At 47.5% G+C, this 19,981-nt stretch overlaps 1 protein-coding gene across 1 annotated transcript in view; it reads left to right on the top strand.

The window, feature by feature from the left end:
• Positions 1-6,646: 6,646 nt before the first annotated feature.
• The window catches only part of ADAMTS16 (ADAM metallopeptidase with thrombospondin type 1 motif 16), a 141,459-nt gene continuing 128,124 nt past the window's right edge, over positions 6,647-19,981 (top strand). The window contains exons 1-3 of the mRNA XM_028122664.2: positions 6,647-6,778; positions 6,863-6,968; positions 13,022-13,347. Of these exons, the coding sequence (XP_027978465.2) occupies positions 6,647-6,778; positions 6,863-6,968; positions 13,022-13,347 (564 nt within the window). The remainder of the gene's footprint in view (positions 6,779-6,862; positions 6,969-13,021; positions 13,348-19,981) is intronic.

Below are 19,981 nucleotides of genomic sequence, written 5' to 3'. Positions count from 1 at the left end.
GGGCGGATGCTTACCACTCTGCGATGGGACAAATGCAGACTAAATTTCCAAGAGCATCTAGAAGCTGTCCAAGCAATTCAACCATCATTTAGTATCACTTGAATTCATTAATTAAAAAAAACAGGATCTTGTATCCTATGTCTACTTCATTTCTTTGTTCTAGTAATTCATTTTTAACATGAAAAAATGTGTCGGCTCCAGTTTGGGAAGAAGAGATGCTCTTCCCCACGTGTTGTTCGAAAAGCAATGTTCTGGGTATTTTCTTCTCTGCTGGTGCCTCCTCAAGACCCCCACTGTTACTGTTTTTCCTAAAATGTACTAGGGACAACGTCCTAGGTCCCACACGAGTTACAGCCTCATGCGATGCTTTTTGTCATTGCCCTGCTGTTGTCATGAATGTTCTGGTACAAGGACACATTCCATGAGCCGGGCATGTTTAAAAAGAAACTCCTTCAAATAAGAGCATTTTTGAACTCTTTTCCATACTGTTAAAGAGCATGCTCCGTCCCCTCTCTCTGCTCTGAGGGGAGCTCTGGGGCTCATCTCCATCCCCTCTGCCACTTGGTGTCCCCAGGAAAAGGGGGCACTTACCCAGTTGGGAAGTCTGGAAGAAGAAACCCGGCCTGATGACCCCTCCTGTTCCTCTTTCCTCTTGGGAGCATGTGCCCTTCATTTCCTGGGTCCCTGTGGTAATGTCTAGATGCCGCCCCTTCAAAACAGGGTGGGCTGGAAGGCCTGAGGTTTGCGGGAGGGGTAAACTGAGAGTCCAAGAACCGTGAGAATATAATTAATAGTGGCAATAAGTACATGTGGAGGAGGTTTGGGGTGGGCTTTGGGGTTTGTGTTGTAGTGTTTGGGGGCCTCTCAGGTTATGCCAATGTTTGGGTTTGGCCATTCCAATTTTTTTTTTTGCCCAACTGCCATTTTACTGCTAGAGCAAGAATCAGAGGTGCTAAGCTTCAGGCTCCTGGGTGCTCTGACTCTGGTGGGGGGCTGCAGCTTTGAGGACTCATTCACTAGCACATAAAACCCGCAGAGAAAGGGCTGAGCCTGGCATAAAGGTAGGAGGTGCTCAGCCAAGGTGTGGTGAGTGGCCTTGGAATGCATGCCAGGATGTAAACCACGGAAGTTCCTTCAGAGGACTCAGGACCCAGGAAAGCAAGGCCAAGTACCGCCTGAGCGCCTTTATCAATGATTTCTCTTCCACATGGAACTCATTCCAACCTCTTTTCTCGCTTGCTTCCCAGATACTCACTGAAGCTTATGGCCTCTGTCAGGTCATGACACCGTGGACAGTCCCATCCTGAATTCATTTTTCTAATTGTTTACAGACTCAGGGTGGTTAGTGGTGAATAAGAACAATCAGGTCAACGTAATGAGCATTCTATTAAGTTAAAGGCATTCAATTCAAAAAGACTTCTTAATTTTGAGATAATGCATTTACCATATTTTTCTTAGCTTAGGAAAATGGAAGCCTGGCCACTGGGGGTTGGTTTTCTTTGCGAGTTTTCATTGGAGAATTTTACTAGGCTGTAAAATCTGGAACACTGCTCCTCATTCACTATTGTCTGTCCTGGCAGTGAGCTGCTCACTTAAAATATCTTGATTACTCTTTAATTGTTCTCATTTGTGCATTCATCCACTTTGTAACTTCCACCAATCCTGTTAAATAAACTTAACATTGTTCATTCATCCACAAACCCATTGTCACATGCTTCTGCAGGCCACCATCATTTCTCACCTATTCTCTGATAGATTAGTCCACGTTGGTGCCCCCACCTGCGGCCCGGCCACGTACAGTCCCCCCCCCACTCTGAACCTATGACTCCCCAGGGAAACTCTTGCAATCTTGAGCCGTGGCGCTCCTCGCCCATTCAGGAAAAGTGGTTGAGTGCCCACAGGAGCGTGGGGGCAAAGAAGGAGTTGGCCACGAGCAGGGTGCATGTGAGGCGAGCTCCCTCGGATCCGCTGGCAAAACCAGAGGCAGAAATGGGAAAAACACTGGCAGCTGTGGCCACAGGGAATGACAGTGTTTATGTTCTAGAGCGATGCAGAGCACCACAGGAGAGCAAGCAAAAGCCCGTCGTACAGGGGAGTGGGACCTGGCCCAGAAGAAGCAGGTGTCGCCAGAGGAACCGGATCACGCCCCCCATGATGGCTACTCGAAGAGGGCGCAGAGGATCCGGTCAGCCAGGCTACCGGTAGCCACCAGTGTGCACAGTTCCTGCCTGAGATCAGACGGCAGTCGAGCCTCGTGCGTCAGAAGGACTCGGGGTGCTACGGGGTTCCTGAAGCACAAAGCTAGGAAGGGAGGAGGGGAGGCCAGGGGAAGAGAGGAAATAGGTTCCTTAGTTTGAAATCCATCTTCCCTGAAGCACTCGTGCAGCCATTTTGATTTTTGTGCAACTTTATGCTTTTGAGGGGTTTCAACGCGACCTCCTTCAAGGAGCCAGAATTAAGTTTCTTGAAACTCCTGGTACTTCCTGTGCGGAAAAGGACCTGCCTTCCATGAAACAAGAGCATGGAATCTTGTGATTGAGGAGACAGAATGGAAGGGAAACATACAGAGAATAATTTACTCGCTTATCAAATACTCACTACACTTGATTTCAGAGACTTGATTTCAGCTCAGGTCATGACCTCAGGGTCATGTGTTCAAGCCCTACATTGGGCTCACACGCTAGGCATGGAGCTGGCTTAAGATTCTCTCTCCCTCTCCCTCTGCCCTGCCCCCCTCTAAAAAAATCTATGTAGGGTCGCCTGGGTGGCTCAGTGGGTTAAGCAACGGCCCGGGGTCCTGGGATCGAGCCCCGCGTGGGGTTCCCTGCTTGGCGGGAGGCCTGCTTCTCCCTCTCCCACTCCCCCTGCTTGTGCTCTCTCTCTCTCTCTCTCTCTCTCTCTCTCGCTGTCTCTCCCTCTGTCAAATAAATAAATAGAATCCATTAAAAAATAAATCTATGTATAATAATGACTATAAGGCTGTCATAAATAAAAATTAGAATACTGAATAATCATATTTTATATAATAATCTATACTAATATTTGAGCTAAATTTCTAAGTGTTTAATAATAAAATAAAGGGAAAGAGGCTTATAAATGCCATGTTTTGGTTGTAAGAATCTAACCTTGTCTGTCTCATTGCTTCCCAATTTCCCTTTGGCTCCTTTCTAAGAGTCAAGTCTCAAAGTGAGGGAGGAGATCAGATTCTGGAGTGTAGCCAGTAACAGACTCAGCCTCGGAATCCAACACTCAAGCTCTGGGGCTTCTGACGGATCTTGGGCCCACAGACCTAAGGTGTGAAACCCTCTCAGCCCCCAGCAAGCTGACTTGCTCAGGTTCAGCCAGGACTTGCATGGGTCTCTGGAGGAAACATAGAGGCTGCATCCTGCCTGCCGCCCACTCTGGGAGAGTGGTTCCCCCAGCAGCTCCTGATTTCCTAAATTGTACTAAGTCAGACTGCAGGGCCAGCTCTAAAGGTCAGATAATCCACAAGACACAGGCCCTGACCCAATCTTTTCACTTTGGGAATTTAAAGCTTCTGACATCAAACATGGCCTTTTCCTGTTTCTGAATATGCTAGCTAGTGTTTCACACTGCAGAGGTACTCTTTCCACTTGCAGGCCTATAAAGCATCTTTTAGAAAAGAGCTATGGGGCCAGACGCCCCTGACCCAGCCCCTGGTCAGGTAACAGTGACCTCACCCCACCCCCACTTCTGAGGCCAATTTGGAATCTGGAGTCACCTGAGCTTCTGATCAAATGGCTATAGATGGGAAGGAACCCCTCCAGAGGTTCAATTACTTTGTAGAGTGGCTCACAAAACTTAGAGAAACATTTTACTCCCCAGGTCACTGGTTTATTACAGTAAGATATAATTCAGAAACAGCCAGATGGAAGAGAGGCATAGGGCAAGGTCCGGGGGAAGGGTACCGAGCGGCCACACTCTCGGGTGCTCCTAGTTCCCTGCTTCTCTACCTGCTCACCAAGGGGAAGCTCTCTGAACCCTGTTCCTTGGGGGTTTTCATGGAGCCTTCATTACATAGGCAGGATTGATGAAATCATTGGCCATTGTGATTTGACCTAAACCCCCAGCCAGTCTCCCCTTCCCTGGGAATGAGGGGGTCAGGAAGTGGGACTGAAAGTTCCATTCTTCTGCTCACAAGGTTGGCACCTCAAGCAACCAGCCCCCTACCTTGGATGCAAAGTCACCTTGTTAGCATAACAAAAGGCCCCTTTCTCACTCTTTTCTTAGGAAATTCCAAGGGTTTTAGGAGCTCTCTGTCAGAAATGGCAAGACCAACTATATGCATCCTCCTGGAAATCACAACTCACCTCCCTTCCACCTTGTTTCAAGGCCTTTCTCATACCCAGCTCATCAGGCTCCCTCTGCTCGGCTCCCTGCCTGGCCCCAGGCTGGTGTTTGCTCTGTGTTAACGAAGACACATTCCTGGTCTGGGATGAGCATTGAATTCAGTGAACAGCTAAAAGAACTGGAAAACACTCATAGCTGTAAAGGATATGGTTTCTTCACAGTGGAAAGAGACTCATTGGGTACTATTCAAAAAGAAAAAAAAAAATACCCTAAAACTGAATCCTTTCACTCCATCTGTTTAAACATATAAAAAAAGAACCCCTGGGTGTCTTCATGGGATCTTAGCTAGACTTGGAAAATCTGATCCCCTTGCAGGTTACAGTCAACATAATTAGAAATAGAGGTCCGTATTTCTCAAGCATGTGAGGCCTTGCACTCAGGACAGAAGGAACTGCAGCCTCCTGCAGAAGTTTTGCCAGACCCAGAGGCTCTGCCCAGCCAACCTCAGCCTCTGGTTCCTCTCAGGCTGTGCTCCCTGCCCCCTGCACTGAGACAGACCCTTGTCCAGCGCAGGAGGAAGGGGAGGAGGCAGGTGTTTTAAAGACCACCCCCAAAGCAGGCCTTTCAGTAAAACTGTTTTCACTTTAAGACCTGTTTTCAAATAAATGAATATGAGAGAAAGAGAGAGACAGCCAGTGAGCCGGCCACTGCTCAGCCTGGTGGTTCTGCTGTCCAAGCCTGGGATATCTGGCATGTCCAGACCACCAGAGGTAAGAAACACGGACAGGCTCAAAGCTAGCTGGGCAAAGGGAACCGGAGACCACAGTCACCTTTCCCCTCTTCACTTTCCTCTCCAAAATGTGCAAAACCGGCAAATCTGGGATAAAGTGAATGTGAGGGACACTGGAACCGCAGAAGTAGGAACCCAGCCTTCCAGGACCCGCCGAAGGTCCGTGACCAGAGACGAAAAGGGCAACTCGTGCAGCAGAGCGGTCACAGGCCATGCATGTGGTGAGAACACTCCCTGGCACACGTGTGCACTCACACACAAGTGCGTACACACACACGTGCGCACTCGCGCACGGGTAAATGTGCACACACGCACGGGTACACACACACGTGCGCACTTGCGCACCGGTACTTACACACATGTGCACGGGTACATACACACGCACACGTGCGCACACACAAGTGGGTACGGAGGCACATCCGCGCTCACATCCACACGCATACACATGCGTTCACACACACCATGGCAGAACACCGACTGGGCTCACTGCCAGGCCAGTGGTCAAGCACCTGAGGCTCCCTGGGCCCTTGGCAGCCCTGCCCCCAGTCGGGCCCACAGGGATCCTCAGCCCCCAGGCCTCCTAATGGATTGGCTACACGCAGAGAGCCAGCAGCTGGGCACACAGGCTCTCCACGGCGGGTGGCCCCGGGGCCAGGAGCGCCTCTACATCCAGGACTGACCAGGAGATAGACATTGCTTCTTAGACCACGGGGCCTCCCATCACTCCCCAAGCCAAGAGCAAGGCACGGGTTTGTGTATACTCAGAAACGCAGGACACCCTGAAGCCCTGGGCGCCGCTGTCCTGCACTTGATCTCCCACATGCAGCGCGAGGGCCAACGCAGCGGGCCCAGGCGCAGCCCAGCCTCGCTAGGCGGGCGGCAGGTGTCTGCGCCTGAGGCGGCACAGGTCTGGCCCTGGGGGTGCGGAGGCGGCACAGGTCTGGCCCTGGGGGTGCGGGCCTGGCAGCTCCCGGCGCGGTGTGGCGCGACGGCAGGTTCACAGGGTACGGGGAGGGCGGCTCAAGCTGCTCACACTCAGAGCCTCCCGGCCGCCGCTCCAGCCGCGCGCCCACGGGGAGCTGGCCGAGGCGCCGACCGCCCGGCCGGCGAGCGCAGGGATCCACCCCGGCCCTCCTCCCCTCTGCCCCACCCGGCCGTCAGCTTTCTCCGGCCCCTTCCCTCCCCCATCTGCCTCCCCTCCTGCCCTCTTCCTCCGGCTCCCCACCCCGCCGGCCCCCGCCAACTCCTCCCGCCCCCTCCCTTCCTCCCCTCGCGGATCCTCTCCGCCTTCCCTGCCCTGCCCCCTGCCCTCCCCCCTCCTCCTGCTGCTCTCCCACGGTGCGGGCTGGTGCTCCACCACCGCCCCCGCCGCCCGGCCGCCACTCCGCCCCCCGCGCCGCGCAGAGCCGCAGTGATAACCCCGCGCGGGCGGCGGAGGCGCTGCGGGCAAGCTCCTGCGCGCCGGCCGGCCGGGTCCTCGGTGCCCACTTGCAGCCGCCTGGCTGGGGGCCCTCCCGCGGCCCTGGGCACCTCGAGCGCCCCTGGATGGAGCGGCGCATTCTCCCCGCTGGGACGCAGCGCGGGCGGCGGGCGCGGGGCGCGAGGGGCGGCGGGGCCCTGCGGGTCCCCGGCTGCGCGGCGCTCTGTGTGCTGCTGTTGGCGCAGGTGGCTGTGCAGGTGAGCCCCGACGGTGGGGGCGGGTGCCCCGCGGCTTCCCTCCTGCAGTCCCGGTCTCACCGAGGTGTGGCCGCTGTTTTCCAGCAGGCACCTGCGTGCTCCGTGGGACCCGCAGCGGCCTCGCCAGGGAGCCGGAGCGTCTGGCGTCCTCAGGGTTCCGCGGCGCAGCTGGACTGGATGGAAAAAGGCGGTAAGTCTGCGGGGAAGGGGGGGTTCCAAGTCCTCACCAAGTGGCGCTGGTTTATAAGGTGCTGCGAATGTTCCTAATTCTGCGAACTCACTCCTAGGATGGTGCCTTGCCTTCTTGCCTTATGAGTGGACTTTCACCAATATTTATATTGTATTCCGTTGTGAAACAGTAACGCTTACCAGCGTTATTACCATAAGCGGTAGGGGAGAAAAACAAGCAATACATATTTAATAAGAACATTTAAAAAACAAGGAATAATCTAGAGGTTTTATTAATTTATGCGTTCAGGAAATTAGAAAGCGCTTTACTCCTTTTTCTACCCCTTCACCCCCTCCTGATCCTCCTCTGGCTTTTAAATTGAAGCCTCTCTGTATATCCTTGACTAAAGAGCAGGAGACAAAAGAAAGCCGTTTTTGCTCAATACTGATCCAGTTAGTATGAAAGTGGATGCTCTCCTGGAGTTGGGACATAACTGCAATGTAGTGCATGGAATGGGTAATTAGCGTTTGTGACATCCTAAGCAATGCCCGAACTTTCTGCCATGATTTGGCATACAAGTCTGATCGCTTTGCAATGTATGGTTTTACTTGTGCTGTTGACAAGCTGAATTGGTACATTTCACATCCCCGGGCAATAATCGTCTCTGCCCTGAAATGCGTTAGGCTCACGGGAAAGGCAGGTGTGGGATGTCAGTTGCTGGGTGGTTTTTATCTGAACCCAATCCTTTGGCAGTTGTTTTGTACTTTGCAACATTTCCAGCAATAGATCGACATAAAGGACGAGGTTTGATTATCGCAGGGTATTTTCGGAAAATATAGAAAAGTTAATAACTCAAAGTTTTTGAACATAGCTTTCCTCCTTTTATAAAGACAAGAATCTGACGTATGCATTTACTATTTGAATTCTGTCCTGCGTCAGTACAGAAATAGTCTATAAATACTGTGGTGAGTACGTCAACGCTGGAACAGAAGACCTTCAGCACCACCAGAGGGCGCTAGATGTAAGTGATATGAAACAAAAACCACTTTTGGCTCTGTAATTGCAGGAGAAAGGTAATTATCTATCTTTTTAAAGGTCACCTTCTTGGGCTTGCCCTTGTCTTCTTTCATGTTTCTCTCAGGCTGCATTCCACAATATAATTATCCATATTACATTTGCCTCTCCACACACACTTCTGAAAAAAGTTTTTGTAAAAATTCTAGTTCTCTAAAATCATGAAAATTCGTAAAGGTCTCAGAAGATTTTTCAGGGGACTGTATAGCATTTTATAGAAAATAAGTTTTCTGTAAGGTAGGAGCAATACAGACAGAGAACCATTTCCGGAGGGAGAAGTCAAAGCCTTCCTGCCCAAGTGAGCTTCCCCTGCTCCTTGCCAGGACGGACTCCCGTGAGCTGGACTCCAGCCTGGCTGGCATGCAGCTCGAATCACCTGGCACCTCGGCTGGTGTCACAGGCCAAGCATTGCCACGACAACCACATACCTCACCTGGTCAGAAACTGGAAGGGAAGGTGTGAGCCATCATCAGTGAAGTCACAGCCTAGTGGACAGAGCCCAGCCTCCTACCTACCTACCCTCTGTGTGTTTTAGGTCTTTAATTGGAAATAGCCAAGTCCAGAGAGAGCGGGTGTCACTAGAGAGCTTTCATACTACCAGAGAAAAAGACTCTTTCTGCTCAGCAGGTTCCTTGTTTCGCCGTAGAACAGTAGGGCCAGGGTGCACTTTGTGTAACTGTTGCACATCTAGGTATCTGATATACAAATTGGCTTTGGAATCGCTCTTTTTGGCCATAAGGTTTATTTCCCGCATAATTCAGCCTATGATTGATTGCCAGTTTTCCTCGGTGTCTGAAGCAGTTCCACAGCGGGAAAGAGAACGCCCTCTATTCTTGATGCCACGGTGGATAACTAAACTGTTTTCAGACATTTAAGTATGCCTGTTTCATTTTGGCTGATTCAGAGTTGTTTTTCCTTAGTGGGAGATTTTAATGCTTTTCCTACAAATTTGCCTTTGTAATAAAAATAGTGGCTCCTATTAAGAGCCAAGATGTAGCACATATTTGTTACCTTTTGCTTCTAGAGTAAGTTATGCTTCCAAGGCAAGGTTTAGAAGTTCTTTAGAAATGGGTTTCATCGTACATAATAGACCTGTTGTTTGTGTGTGTGCACTGGAAGATTATATTGATTCACATTCAGACATTCAGGGAACATAAGACAGGATCGTCTGTTTCAGGTAGCGTGCTTGTCAATCTTTAACGACAGGCTCTTTGGAGCCCGGATTTAGGGCGTTTTCTGGTTCCCATGGGGTAAATGGGTCAAAATACTTGCACCGTGGCTGCTTCCAAGCTATGGATGTGATGTCACTGAGTACAGGGGTAGGATGCAAGGTGCAGACGTCACTGAGTACCAGCCCTGCATGCTCAGGTGGACTACACTTCATGCAATCAGTTTGAAACCAGAGTGTTCTTGGACTTGAGGCTGTGGTCAGAAAACCTCTTGAAATCAAGGAGTTCTGACCACCGACTGGAGTAGCCATATGTGGAGATTTTCTCCTTAACCAAGGGTGTATAGGATACAGGTCTCATTTAAAGGAGTCTCAAACAGGGGTGCCTGGATGGCTCAGTTGGTTAAGCGTCCAACTTTTGACTTCAGCCCAGGTCACGATCTCGGGCTCATGGGATTGAGCCCCGCATCCGGCTCCAGGTTCAGCTGGGAGTCGGCTTGAGATTGTCCTCTCCCTCCCTCTTCCTCTCCCCCAGCTCATGCTCTGGAGTGCGCTCGCTCTCTCTTTAAAATAAGTAAATAAAATCTTTTTTAAAAAACTTGAAAAATTAAGGATTCTTAAAGATTAGGAATCGCACAATTTTTTTTTTAAAGATTTTATTTATTTATTTTGACAGAGAGAGACACAGCGAGAGAGGGAACACAAGCAGGGGGAGTGGGGGAGGGAGAAGCAGGCTTCCTGCGGAGCAGGGAGCCCGATGCGGGGCTCGATCCCAGGACCCTGGGATCATGACCCGAGGCAGACGCTTAACGACTGAGCCACCCAGGCGCCCCTCGCACAAATTTTTTCTTGAAATCACAAGCCAATAGTTGTGGGGATTATAATCTTAAAACATAAGCTCAAAAGTTAATTTTTTCCATCTAGTGCAGTCACGTATTGATTTATTTCCAGATAGTAATAGGAGTATGATGAGATGCCATGCTTATTTTGTTCATTCATTGAATTCTTTAGTGATGACCTTTCCCACATTCATTTACACATAGCCCAGAGTACACATTTGATAGCGAGGGCTGTCGTGGGACTGAATCTGGGTTGCCTGCCTTGGCGGTGTTATCGCTTTGTGCCGAGAGCCTATCCGGTGCATTGAAGGCTCTGTAGCAGCATCTCAGGATTGGGTCGCTGGATCCCAGGAGCACCACCGTCCCCCTCCTACTCCTTGACAGATGGAAATGTCTTCCGACATTTGTCTCCCCGGAGGTGTGGGAGAGGAATCACTGGTTGAGAACCAGTGGACTAAATTGAAAAAAACGGGTCTTCTTCCCATCGTGCATTTTCTTCCTCGTTCTTGGGAAGAGATTGTCATAGATCACAAAGCGTGGCTTTGCTGTTTGTGGAGCTGGTGGCCTGTACCAGTCGTCCAGAGCTGATGGTGACTTTCCTTTAAGTTTGGCAGAGCTGGTCACTGAAAAGTAAAATACATAAAGTTATAGTGAAACAAGTCCTTTTAAAAACAAAATTAAAATATGCAAATTTCATCCTTCATCATTATTTTACTCTTATCTGTGCTCTTGAGTTATTTGCATTAATCATTTCTGTGTGTGGGAGATACTGCGTGTGTACTCATGTGTTACTGGGTATCTCTTCTGCGCTCCGCGTGGAGTGACATCACCTTGGTGCTGGAGATCAGCCACGGTGGGAAATCTTACACCAGGGGAATTGGCAAATGCAGTAAAGCAGGCCGTTTATTCTTTCCCCTCAGATAGCTGGTTGTCTAACATTTATCAACAGGATGCTGTGTGTGTTTATGTAAAAGAGCCTTATCAGTCACTATTTTGAGAGTAGATACTGTATGTCCCCTCCAGATAAAGGATGCATGTTATATGTCCTCCAAAACAAAGGTCATAAGAATCTGGCTTATATCATCTGGAAACAATTTGATTTTTTTAAGTGGTAATCATGTGTTTATGTGCAGTAAATGTGCTGATTAGGCAGTGTTTGGAAGTGTCCACAGCCTCTGTTGGAATAGACACAGACTTGGGGTGAGGGGGAGAGCATCCCGGGGGCAGGGTGAAAGGGACAACACCTCCACTTGGACCAACCTCCCCGCTTGGTCCAGGAGGCTGGCGATGTGGAAGGCAGCGGGGAGAACCTGAGGTAGAAAGGTGTGCACACTTCACTTGTCTCGGAGTGGCCCAGGACAGCCTGCAGCCGCATCCTTACACCAGACGACCAAATCCCTGACTTGTTTCCCCTTTCTCCTGTCATTGCACACAGTTGAACCAGATTTTTTTTTTTATTTTCTCGGTTTCCTAAGTAAAATAAGAGACAGGCCCAATAAAGTTTGCCCTCTGGGACACAAATCCTCTGCTTCAACATAGATTTTGATGGTTGGTGGTCCTGTGATCTGCTATAACCCACTGCCGGTGACCCTCCGGGTACCTGTTGATCCCTGAGTGGCAGGGCCAGGCCCCTGCGGTCGGAAATCAAAGCCCTTGCCCGGAGGAGACAGCCTCCTTGGGGTTGCTGAGGTCAGAACTGATCGTTGACTGTTCCTGTCACTGCATCGAGTTGACTGCCGGCCTTGGACACACACCTTGCCACTGGCTTCAGCATGGGGGGCTCCAGGCAGGTCCTCACCATCTGCACCCTCTCTCTCTCTCCCACCCCACCATGTGCCATTTCTGACCGGTGCCAGATGCCTACTCTGTTTGAGTGTGACCTCTCCCTGTCCCTGACGGCACAGGGACCCATGGACCGACACCTGCACTGAAACAGATGGGTTGTGAAGAAAACCTCATTTTTCCAGAAAAAATAATTACCCAAATTCTGCTTGCTTCTGACCAAAGGCCATCTCTGTGTTTTATCTTACGGCTCCAAGAAGAATGTCCCACTCGCACTAAAGCAGAAAAGAGTCCCAGTTATGAGACTTTCACAGCCTCCTGGGTGCACATTTTATAATGAAAGGAGCTGCAAAGCTTCCATCTATGCTTTCCACAGAGAGGGCCACACTGTGACATTGTCGGCCCCTGATGCCCCACAGGCCTGTGTGAGTGCCCTGAAAGCAGAAAGCCCCTTTCTTCACATTTCAAAAAATTATGTATTTGAATGTGTTTTAGGCTGCATACTATGATTCGGAGTGGGCAGAAGACCATGGTGCACATTGGGGAAGACCCTGGGTGGTGAACTCTGATGTCGTGCCAAGAACTCAGGCCAGTGAAAGGGTGGACAGCAGTATGCAGTGGGAGCAGACTGTATAGGAAACGTTAGCATCTGGAATATGTCTGCATATGATTTGTAGGATTCCTTGATTTAAAAATTAACTGCTAAAATATTAACAAAGAGTAGCCATCATAGTTGTCTTTTTAACTGCTTTCTGATAAATTGTTGGTATTTTGAAGCTAAAATTTCTTGTCAGCTCAATGTAGATTTTTATAAAAGCGAGCATGGCTAAAGAATATTTAGAAGCATAAATGATTACATGTTATCATGGGTGCAAAGTAAACTTTATGAAATGTAATCCTAAAAGTCCATTTTCGGTTTCCTTTGGTCTGTGATTCGTTTTTCCTTTGGAGTGCCGTAGATTTTGCTGGATTGGGAATAACATATTATGGGGCAGCAGAGACTTCTCTCAAGGCCACTTTGAAGATTTTCCCTCCTGATTATGATTGTTCACATCCCACGTTATGGATTTGAGGTTGGCTCGATGCTGAAATTTCCTCCCATCATTTTTATTGGGTGGAAGTGTCCTCTGGCAATAAATTATATTCCAGGACTGCCTGATTCTTTTCAGAATCCTGAATTTACTCAGCCACACCTTCTCTTTGTCTTTCAGAATATGACCTGGTGTCTCCCTATGAGGTTGACCACAATGGAGACTATGTGTCCCACGAAATCACACACCCTCAAAGGAGGAAGAGAGCACTGGCCCAGCTCGGGGTGGAGTCTCTCCACCTTCGGCTGAAGGGCCTCAGGCACGACTTCCACATGGAGCTGAAAGCTTCCAACAACCTGATGGCTCCCGGCTTTATCGTGCAGACACTGGGGAAGGGAGGTACTAAGTCCGTGCACACCTTCCCACCTGAGGATTTCTGTTTCTATCAAGGCTCCTTACGATCCCACAAAAACTCCTCGGTGGCTCTCTCAACATGCAAAGGTTTGGTGAGTACAGCTCGGGTGCGGATGGTGTGTGATAGGGGACAGGGTGCTGTTTCCCTTGAGAGATTGTAGCTGGTTCCACTATTATGGCAGGACACGTTTCTTTGGTCTGTAAAAGCGGGAGGAAATCGCCAAGTAATACGGTCTACAATATGTCATCCTTTGGCACACTTGGCAGTAGAAGCACGTGCCCAGACTTCTGTTGTTGTTTTACAAGAACCAGGGAAGAGCATGCCAGTGTGAAAATCGTACTTCAGACTCATGGCCAGGTCTGACGTCGAGAACTTCCCAGGGGCCGCTTCCACCATAACTTACTGGTCCATTGCCAGCGCTGCAGAGATGTCTTCATTCCAAATAGAACAACAGTACAAAACCGAAGGGCCGGGTGGATTATTTGATCCGATGCTTGGAAGCACTTTACTGCTGCCATTCTGTTGAGGATCACATGCTTACAGAATAGGGCCTTCGTTCCAAATGCCGTGATGAAACCATGGCCCGGCAGTCCAAGTCTTCCTGGACCAATGATTCTGTAGCACTTTCCCCATTTTCTTAGTATCTGATGTAGACACTGAACATCACTTGAATGCTTCTGGTGGTCCCCTTTGCTGGGACCTTACAGGGAGGATCGTCTGGCCCCATTGAGAAGATACCTGCATCCCTCAGGCTGCCCCAAGCCGAAATCTCAGTGCCTTGTCTTTTAATTTTCTTAAAATATTTCCATATTTTTAGGGAAGAAAACCTTAGCAGATACTTAGAGTCTTGAGTACATTAATCATTCGGACACAGATGAGCAAGACATGACTTAGGTAGCTGAGCAAAAGTGTGTGGCCAAAATATTTTAAGGTCTTGACCATAGTAAAGGTTTGGCAAACAGGTTTTTAAATATTTATTACATTTCTAGAAAATGCCTTTAAGTCTGTCTTAAATTTTTTTCCCTCTTTGGAAAAAGTGAAGTCAGACTCTGCATCTTATAAGGATTTTGCGCAAGTGTGTGTGGATACTAGATGCTGAAGTGGCATTTGTAACCAGTCCCTTCAAATACTACATATATGCACATACTAAATCCCGTTAAATATTTTCAAAAAATACTAACGCCTGCTTTGCGTTTGGAATGGCTTGACTCCACGCCTCCCCTAACTTGTGAAGGGCTTTTGATTGGACAATGGCTACCACAGGGATTTCCCAAGGATAAGGTGCTGGGTGTTTGGCGTAAGTTTTAGGATTGAAGACAGTGGGGCTGATTTCTTCCGTGTTCTCCCAAGGACAGATCGTCCTTAATGAAAAGGCTAGAACTCTTCATGTAATTCACTGAAGGAAGAGATCTCTTCTTTGGCTTTCTTTCACAAAGGCTCAGACCGGAAATGGAAGCCAGCTGTGTGGTAGGGAGGTATGTCATGACTTCGGAGCTGGTAGCCTTGGATTTGTTTGTGGAGATTGGGCGAGGTGCTTCCCCCTAACCCAGCAGGGGTGCAGGTTTAGTGATGCCCTGGTTCTCCGTGAGCCCAGCCTCTCCCGATGGCTGAGCCCTGCTCTGGAGTCGTCCCATGAGCAGAGCTGCCTGGCAGCAGCTTGAGATTTCTGGTTCTCTTTGATCTCCATGGGCGTTAGCGGCACAATTGTAAGTGACAACTACGTGTGAGATAAAGAAGTGAAAGTGAGCAAAGACTCCTCTGAATCATGAACCCTGGAATTTAATATTCCGGTCACTGGAATAGAAATCTGTATGCTTTCCTCATTAATCTTGCAAATACGTTAAATCCAACTTCACCGATTATTTTGTCTGTAGGTGATCATGGCGGAAATGACCTCAACCAGACTTATGAGTGTGGGGTCCAGGGGCATTTGCCATATGACAGGACAAATCAGAAACATTTTGAAGAAGAAAAAGGGAGGATAAGAAGTCATCTTTCATTAGCCAGATAATAATAACTATTGAATGGGATCATCCCTCAAGTGGCTGCCAAGTCTGTTCTTTCTTTCCTGACGGATATCTATCCCATTGCTCATCTTTCAAATCTCTTCGAGTGTGATGAAAAATGGCATGTTTTTATATTAGAGGACAGCTCCTTTTTTGTTCTTCTTACTGTTCTTGGGTTGTTGTTGTTGTTTTTTTTTTTTTTTTTTGATTTAATTAAAGTCCCAGGTTGATCTCAGTTAAGCTTTTGCTTCCCCCCTCGGTGTTTCTGGTTGACCCAGCTACTCGCCGGCCATCAGGTGCCAGTAGAATTCTAATAAGATCCCGGGAGGGGAGAAAAGAAAATCTATATTCTATTCTCCTCCTGGTTTTAGCTACGGTATGGGACTATCACCTGTAAGCTAAAATATATTGCTTAACTAAGAGTTTAATGACTTCAGGTAGAGACCATGCTTGACAATTGTGAGACAATGCAATTTCCAATCTGATAGATAGTTTTCTCACCTGGTTCTCAGCTTTTGTGTTTTGGAGCACTTTGCCATCATTCTCTAAAAACGGATTTGAGGAAAACCATCAAAGTTAAGAGCTGATCGCTTTATTTATAGTAAATAAATACTCCCGACAAAGTAAAATGAGTGTTTTCCTGAGGGTCTCGTGAATAATAAATGCACTTCAGATCCGTGTTGTGTGATGAGAGAGGCAGGGAATGGGCAGTGTCACCTCAGTGATGAAATAGGACACGTCTGGGTGCCAGGAGGGGCAGAGAGGGTGCGTCACCCTGCCTTGCTGGGAGGTGGCAACATCCACATATGGTTTTGGGGTAGTTTTGTCCAAGCTGAATCCTTACAGTAGAATCGGGGTGTGATGCCTGCTGGAGAAATAGACTGCCCCAGGAAAGACTGCTAATATCTGTCAAGGTCGTGGAATTCTCCACTGCACTATCTGTAAGCCCTAGAAAGACCTCTAAAGTCATCCTAATATTGCCACCGAGTACCTTGACTCAAAATATCTCGTATTTCGGGGCGCCTGGGTGGCTCAGTTGGTTAAGCGACTGCCTTCGGCTCAGGTCATGATCCTGGAGTCCTGGGACGGCATCCCACATCGGGCTCCCTGCTCGGCGGGGAGTCTGCTTCTCCCTCTGACCCTCTTCCCTCTCGTGCTCTCTATCCCTCATTCTCTCTCTCTCAAATAAATAAATAAAATCTTAAACAAATATTTCATATTTCATTAAATACGGTTATTAAAAAAAGCCGTGTGTATAATTCTTATGTCTCTACCTAATTGACATCACAGGTCTTTTGTGATCACCAGGCATAGGCATGTGAAGGCATGTCACACAGCAGGTGCCTTTCCTGAATGACCACGCCAGTGACAGTGTGGGAAACAGCAATGGTCAGGACAGTAGCAGAAGGAGCGACCCTAATTTATGGAGGATTTTGTGCCACATGCTTGGCTAACATTTGTTATGTTAGCTTATGTTAGCTTAGCCTAATGGCCGTGCTAACAGCTAGGTACTATTTAAAAAAAAAAAAAAAAAAAAAAAAAAAACAGCTTTTTTGATATGTAGTTCATACATCATAGAGATTTCCCCTGTTGGAAATGTATAATTTAGTGGTTTATGCTGTATTTCCAGAGTTGTACAAGCCTCACCACACCTAATCTGAGACTCTGCATCATCACCCCAGAAGGAAACCCCTGGCAGTCCCCATTCCCCCAAGCCCCATCAGTCCTAGACCCCACTAATTTAACTCTCTGTCTCTATAGATTTGCCTAACTTGGTAATTTCTCATAAAGGGAAGCATACAACTTGTGGTCCTCGGTGACTGGCTTCTTTCACTTAGTATAATGTGTTCGTGTTTCGTTCACGTTGTAACATGTATCAAAACTTCACTATTTTTATTGCTAAATATACCACATTTTTTATGTATCCTTTCAGCAGTTGATGGATATTACTGTCTGGGCTCCTTTTGGTTCTTGTGACTAACACTACTATTTGTGTACAAGTTCTAGCGTAGACATGCGTTTCATTTCTCTTGTGTTTATACCTAGGAATGTAATTGCTGCCTCCTATGGCAATTCTACTGTAGCATTATTGTAGCATTTTGAGGAATTTCCCGACTGTTCTGCATTAGCTCTCCCATTTCGTACCCTCCCAGCAACGTGTGAGGGTTCTGATTTCTCCTCCTTCCGACTCTCCCGGTGAGTATGAAGTGGTGTCTCATTGTGGCTTTGAGTGGCTGGATAGAGATCATTGGACGGCAGTTTGGTTGTTTTTATTCTTGTTTTTGTTTAGTTCGTGGTTTTTCCTTCCAGCACTTTGACGATGTCATCCTACTGTCTCTTCAGCCCTATTGTTTCTCTCGAGAAGTCTGCTGCTTATCTCACTGCAGTTTTATTGTGCATAGGAGCTGGGGGGTTTTTTATGGTTGTTTCAAGATTTTCTTTTTGTCTTCATCTTTCGGCATTTTTGCTGTGATGTGTATGTAGGGTGTGGATATCTTGTGTCCACTCCGTGGTACTCTCATTATGCATATATTGGCGTGCTTAATGCTGTACACATTTCTCGGAGGCTCCACTCATTTTCCTTCATTTGCTTTTTCTTCTGTGCACTTCAAATTGCAACATCTTTACCAGTTTATCTTCAAATCCCCTGATTCTCTGCTGGCAGTTCAAATCTATTAAGTTTCTCTGGTAAAGTTTTCATTTGGGATATTATCCTTTTTAACTCCAGAATTTCCATTTGGTTATTTTTGTAATTTCCCTTATTCTGTATTTCATAAGTCGTTGTCATTAGGCCTTGGTTTAATCCTTTAGACATAGTTCTCTTTGGTTCCATGAACATATTTGTAACAGTTGCTTTGACATCGTTGTCTACAAAGCCCCACATCTGGGTCCTCTCAGAAGCAGTTTCTGTGCCTGTGTGTTTTCATGTGTAGGGGTCACACTTTTCTGTTTCTTTGCATTTCTCATAATTTTCTGCTAGAAATTGAGCTTCAGAGAGAACATATTGTATCACCTCTATAGACACTGGCCACATTCTGCCTCTCCAGGGCTCGACCTTATCCTGTGAGTGGAGCTCTGGATGAGGATGTTGGTGCCTGCTCTTCTCTCTCTTTGCTTCCTGGCCTGCAACCTGTATGTTACAGAAGAGCTGGTGTGGGGATGTTCAGGGCTCCACGCTGAGCCTGGAGTAGAGCTTCCATCCTAAGAGTAGGGGCCGCCTGTAGAAGGCAAACCAGTTCTCATGGCCATGCCTGCCTGGTATAGAGCTTCTGCAGTATAGAACTAAGGAGAGGAGAGATGCTGGTGGCTTGTTCCTGCTTCTGTGGAAACAGTTCTAGAATGGACGTTGGGGCAACAGGGAGCCCTTGTCTTCTTGGCTGCACATGTCTGGAGTAGAGCTCTCTCATATTGACTGGGGACAGGGTGAGTAGGTGACTAGACCATGGCTCAGATGCCACCAAATTTCCCCATATTTCCAAGTTTAAATTAAATTCAGTAGCTGATTCTCCACTTTTTATGACCTTAGGGAATTTTATAGAAACTTTAAATGGCTTGGCTCTGTGTGTGTGTGTGTGTGTGTGTGTGTGCGCGCGCACGCGCACGCGTGTGTGTGTGTGGTTTTTGAGCAATTAAATGATCATTTCACTGGAGAGCAGATCTACCTCATCCCTCACACTTCCATTTGGGAAGTCAGTCTCCAGCCGGTGCTATTATTAACACATTTTACAGATCATTGCCCAAGACCACTTTATTTTCCCCATTTTACAGATGAATCCCAAGATAATTCTTAAAAGAGTAGGATTTGTGCCTAGGTAGCCTGACTCAAGAACCAGCACTTCAAACCATAGAATAGTTTTGCTTCCCAAGATCACCAGGCTATAGCTGCCCTACAGGGACCTGCAAGATCACTTATGTGAATTTTCATGGCATTATCTTTGAATGCTCCCATAGGGGTCATGATTTCTCATTTGTTTTCCAGTTCAGTGCCACCTTCCTCAGCATGTAGTCCTCTCAGAGCTTAGGATCCCCATTTATACTGTAGCGGGGGCCTCTTTTAAAATATATATGGATTCATCCCGTAATTATTTATTTACAGATTTGTTTGTGAGCGCTTCAGAAAACCTTGTTTCCTTTGTCTTTGTTTCCCCAAGTTCCTATTAACATAAATCATATTTTTTGCTTGCAACAAATGCTTGTATTTCAAATTTACAAAAACATACTATATTTTCTCAACCTCTGTTTTGAGGTATAAATAACTATACAATTAAGTTTAGACTTCATTTCATCTGATTTCTTTCCATGGCTAATGCCAAACACCCTGAATTTTCTGTTGAAGCTCATAGTTTACTCAGAAATGTTTTTTAAAGATTTTATTTATTTATTTATTTATTTGAGAGAGAGAAAGAATGAGCAGGGGGAGGGGCAGAGGGGGAGAGAGAGAGAGAAGCAGACTCCCTGTTGGGCAGGGAGCCTGATGCGGGGCTCGATCCCAGGGCCCTGGGATCATGACCTGAGCCGAAGGCAGATGCTTAACGACTGAGCCACGCAGGCACCCCCAGAAATGGTTTTCTCAATAAGGTTTCTGATGAACTATTTTTAAAAACTTCCATCACTCAGTACTGTTAATAAGCCTCCTTTAGATATGTATGCTGTTGCATATGACAGGATTAGATCTTCTCAATGGATTTTATGCAAGCTGTGTACTTGGATTATCACTTT

This window comes from Eumetopias jubatus, unplaced genomic scaffold, assembly GCF_037043125.1.
Source record: "Eumetopias jubatus isolate StellerSeaLion01/CBP00866 unplaced genomic scaffold, mEumJub1_p1.0 scaffold_5, whole genome shotgun sequence".
Classification (NCBI taxonomy): domain Eukaryota; kingdom Metazoa; phylum Chordata; class Mammalia; order Carnivora; family Otariidae; genus Eumetopias; species Eumetopias jubatus.
This window is presented reverse-complemented; position numbering and strand designations above follow the sequence as displayed.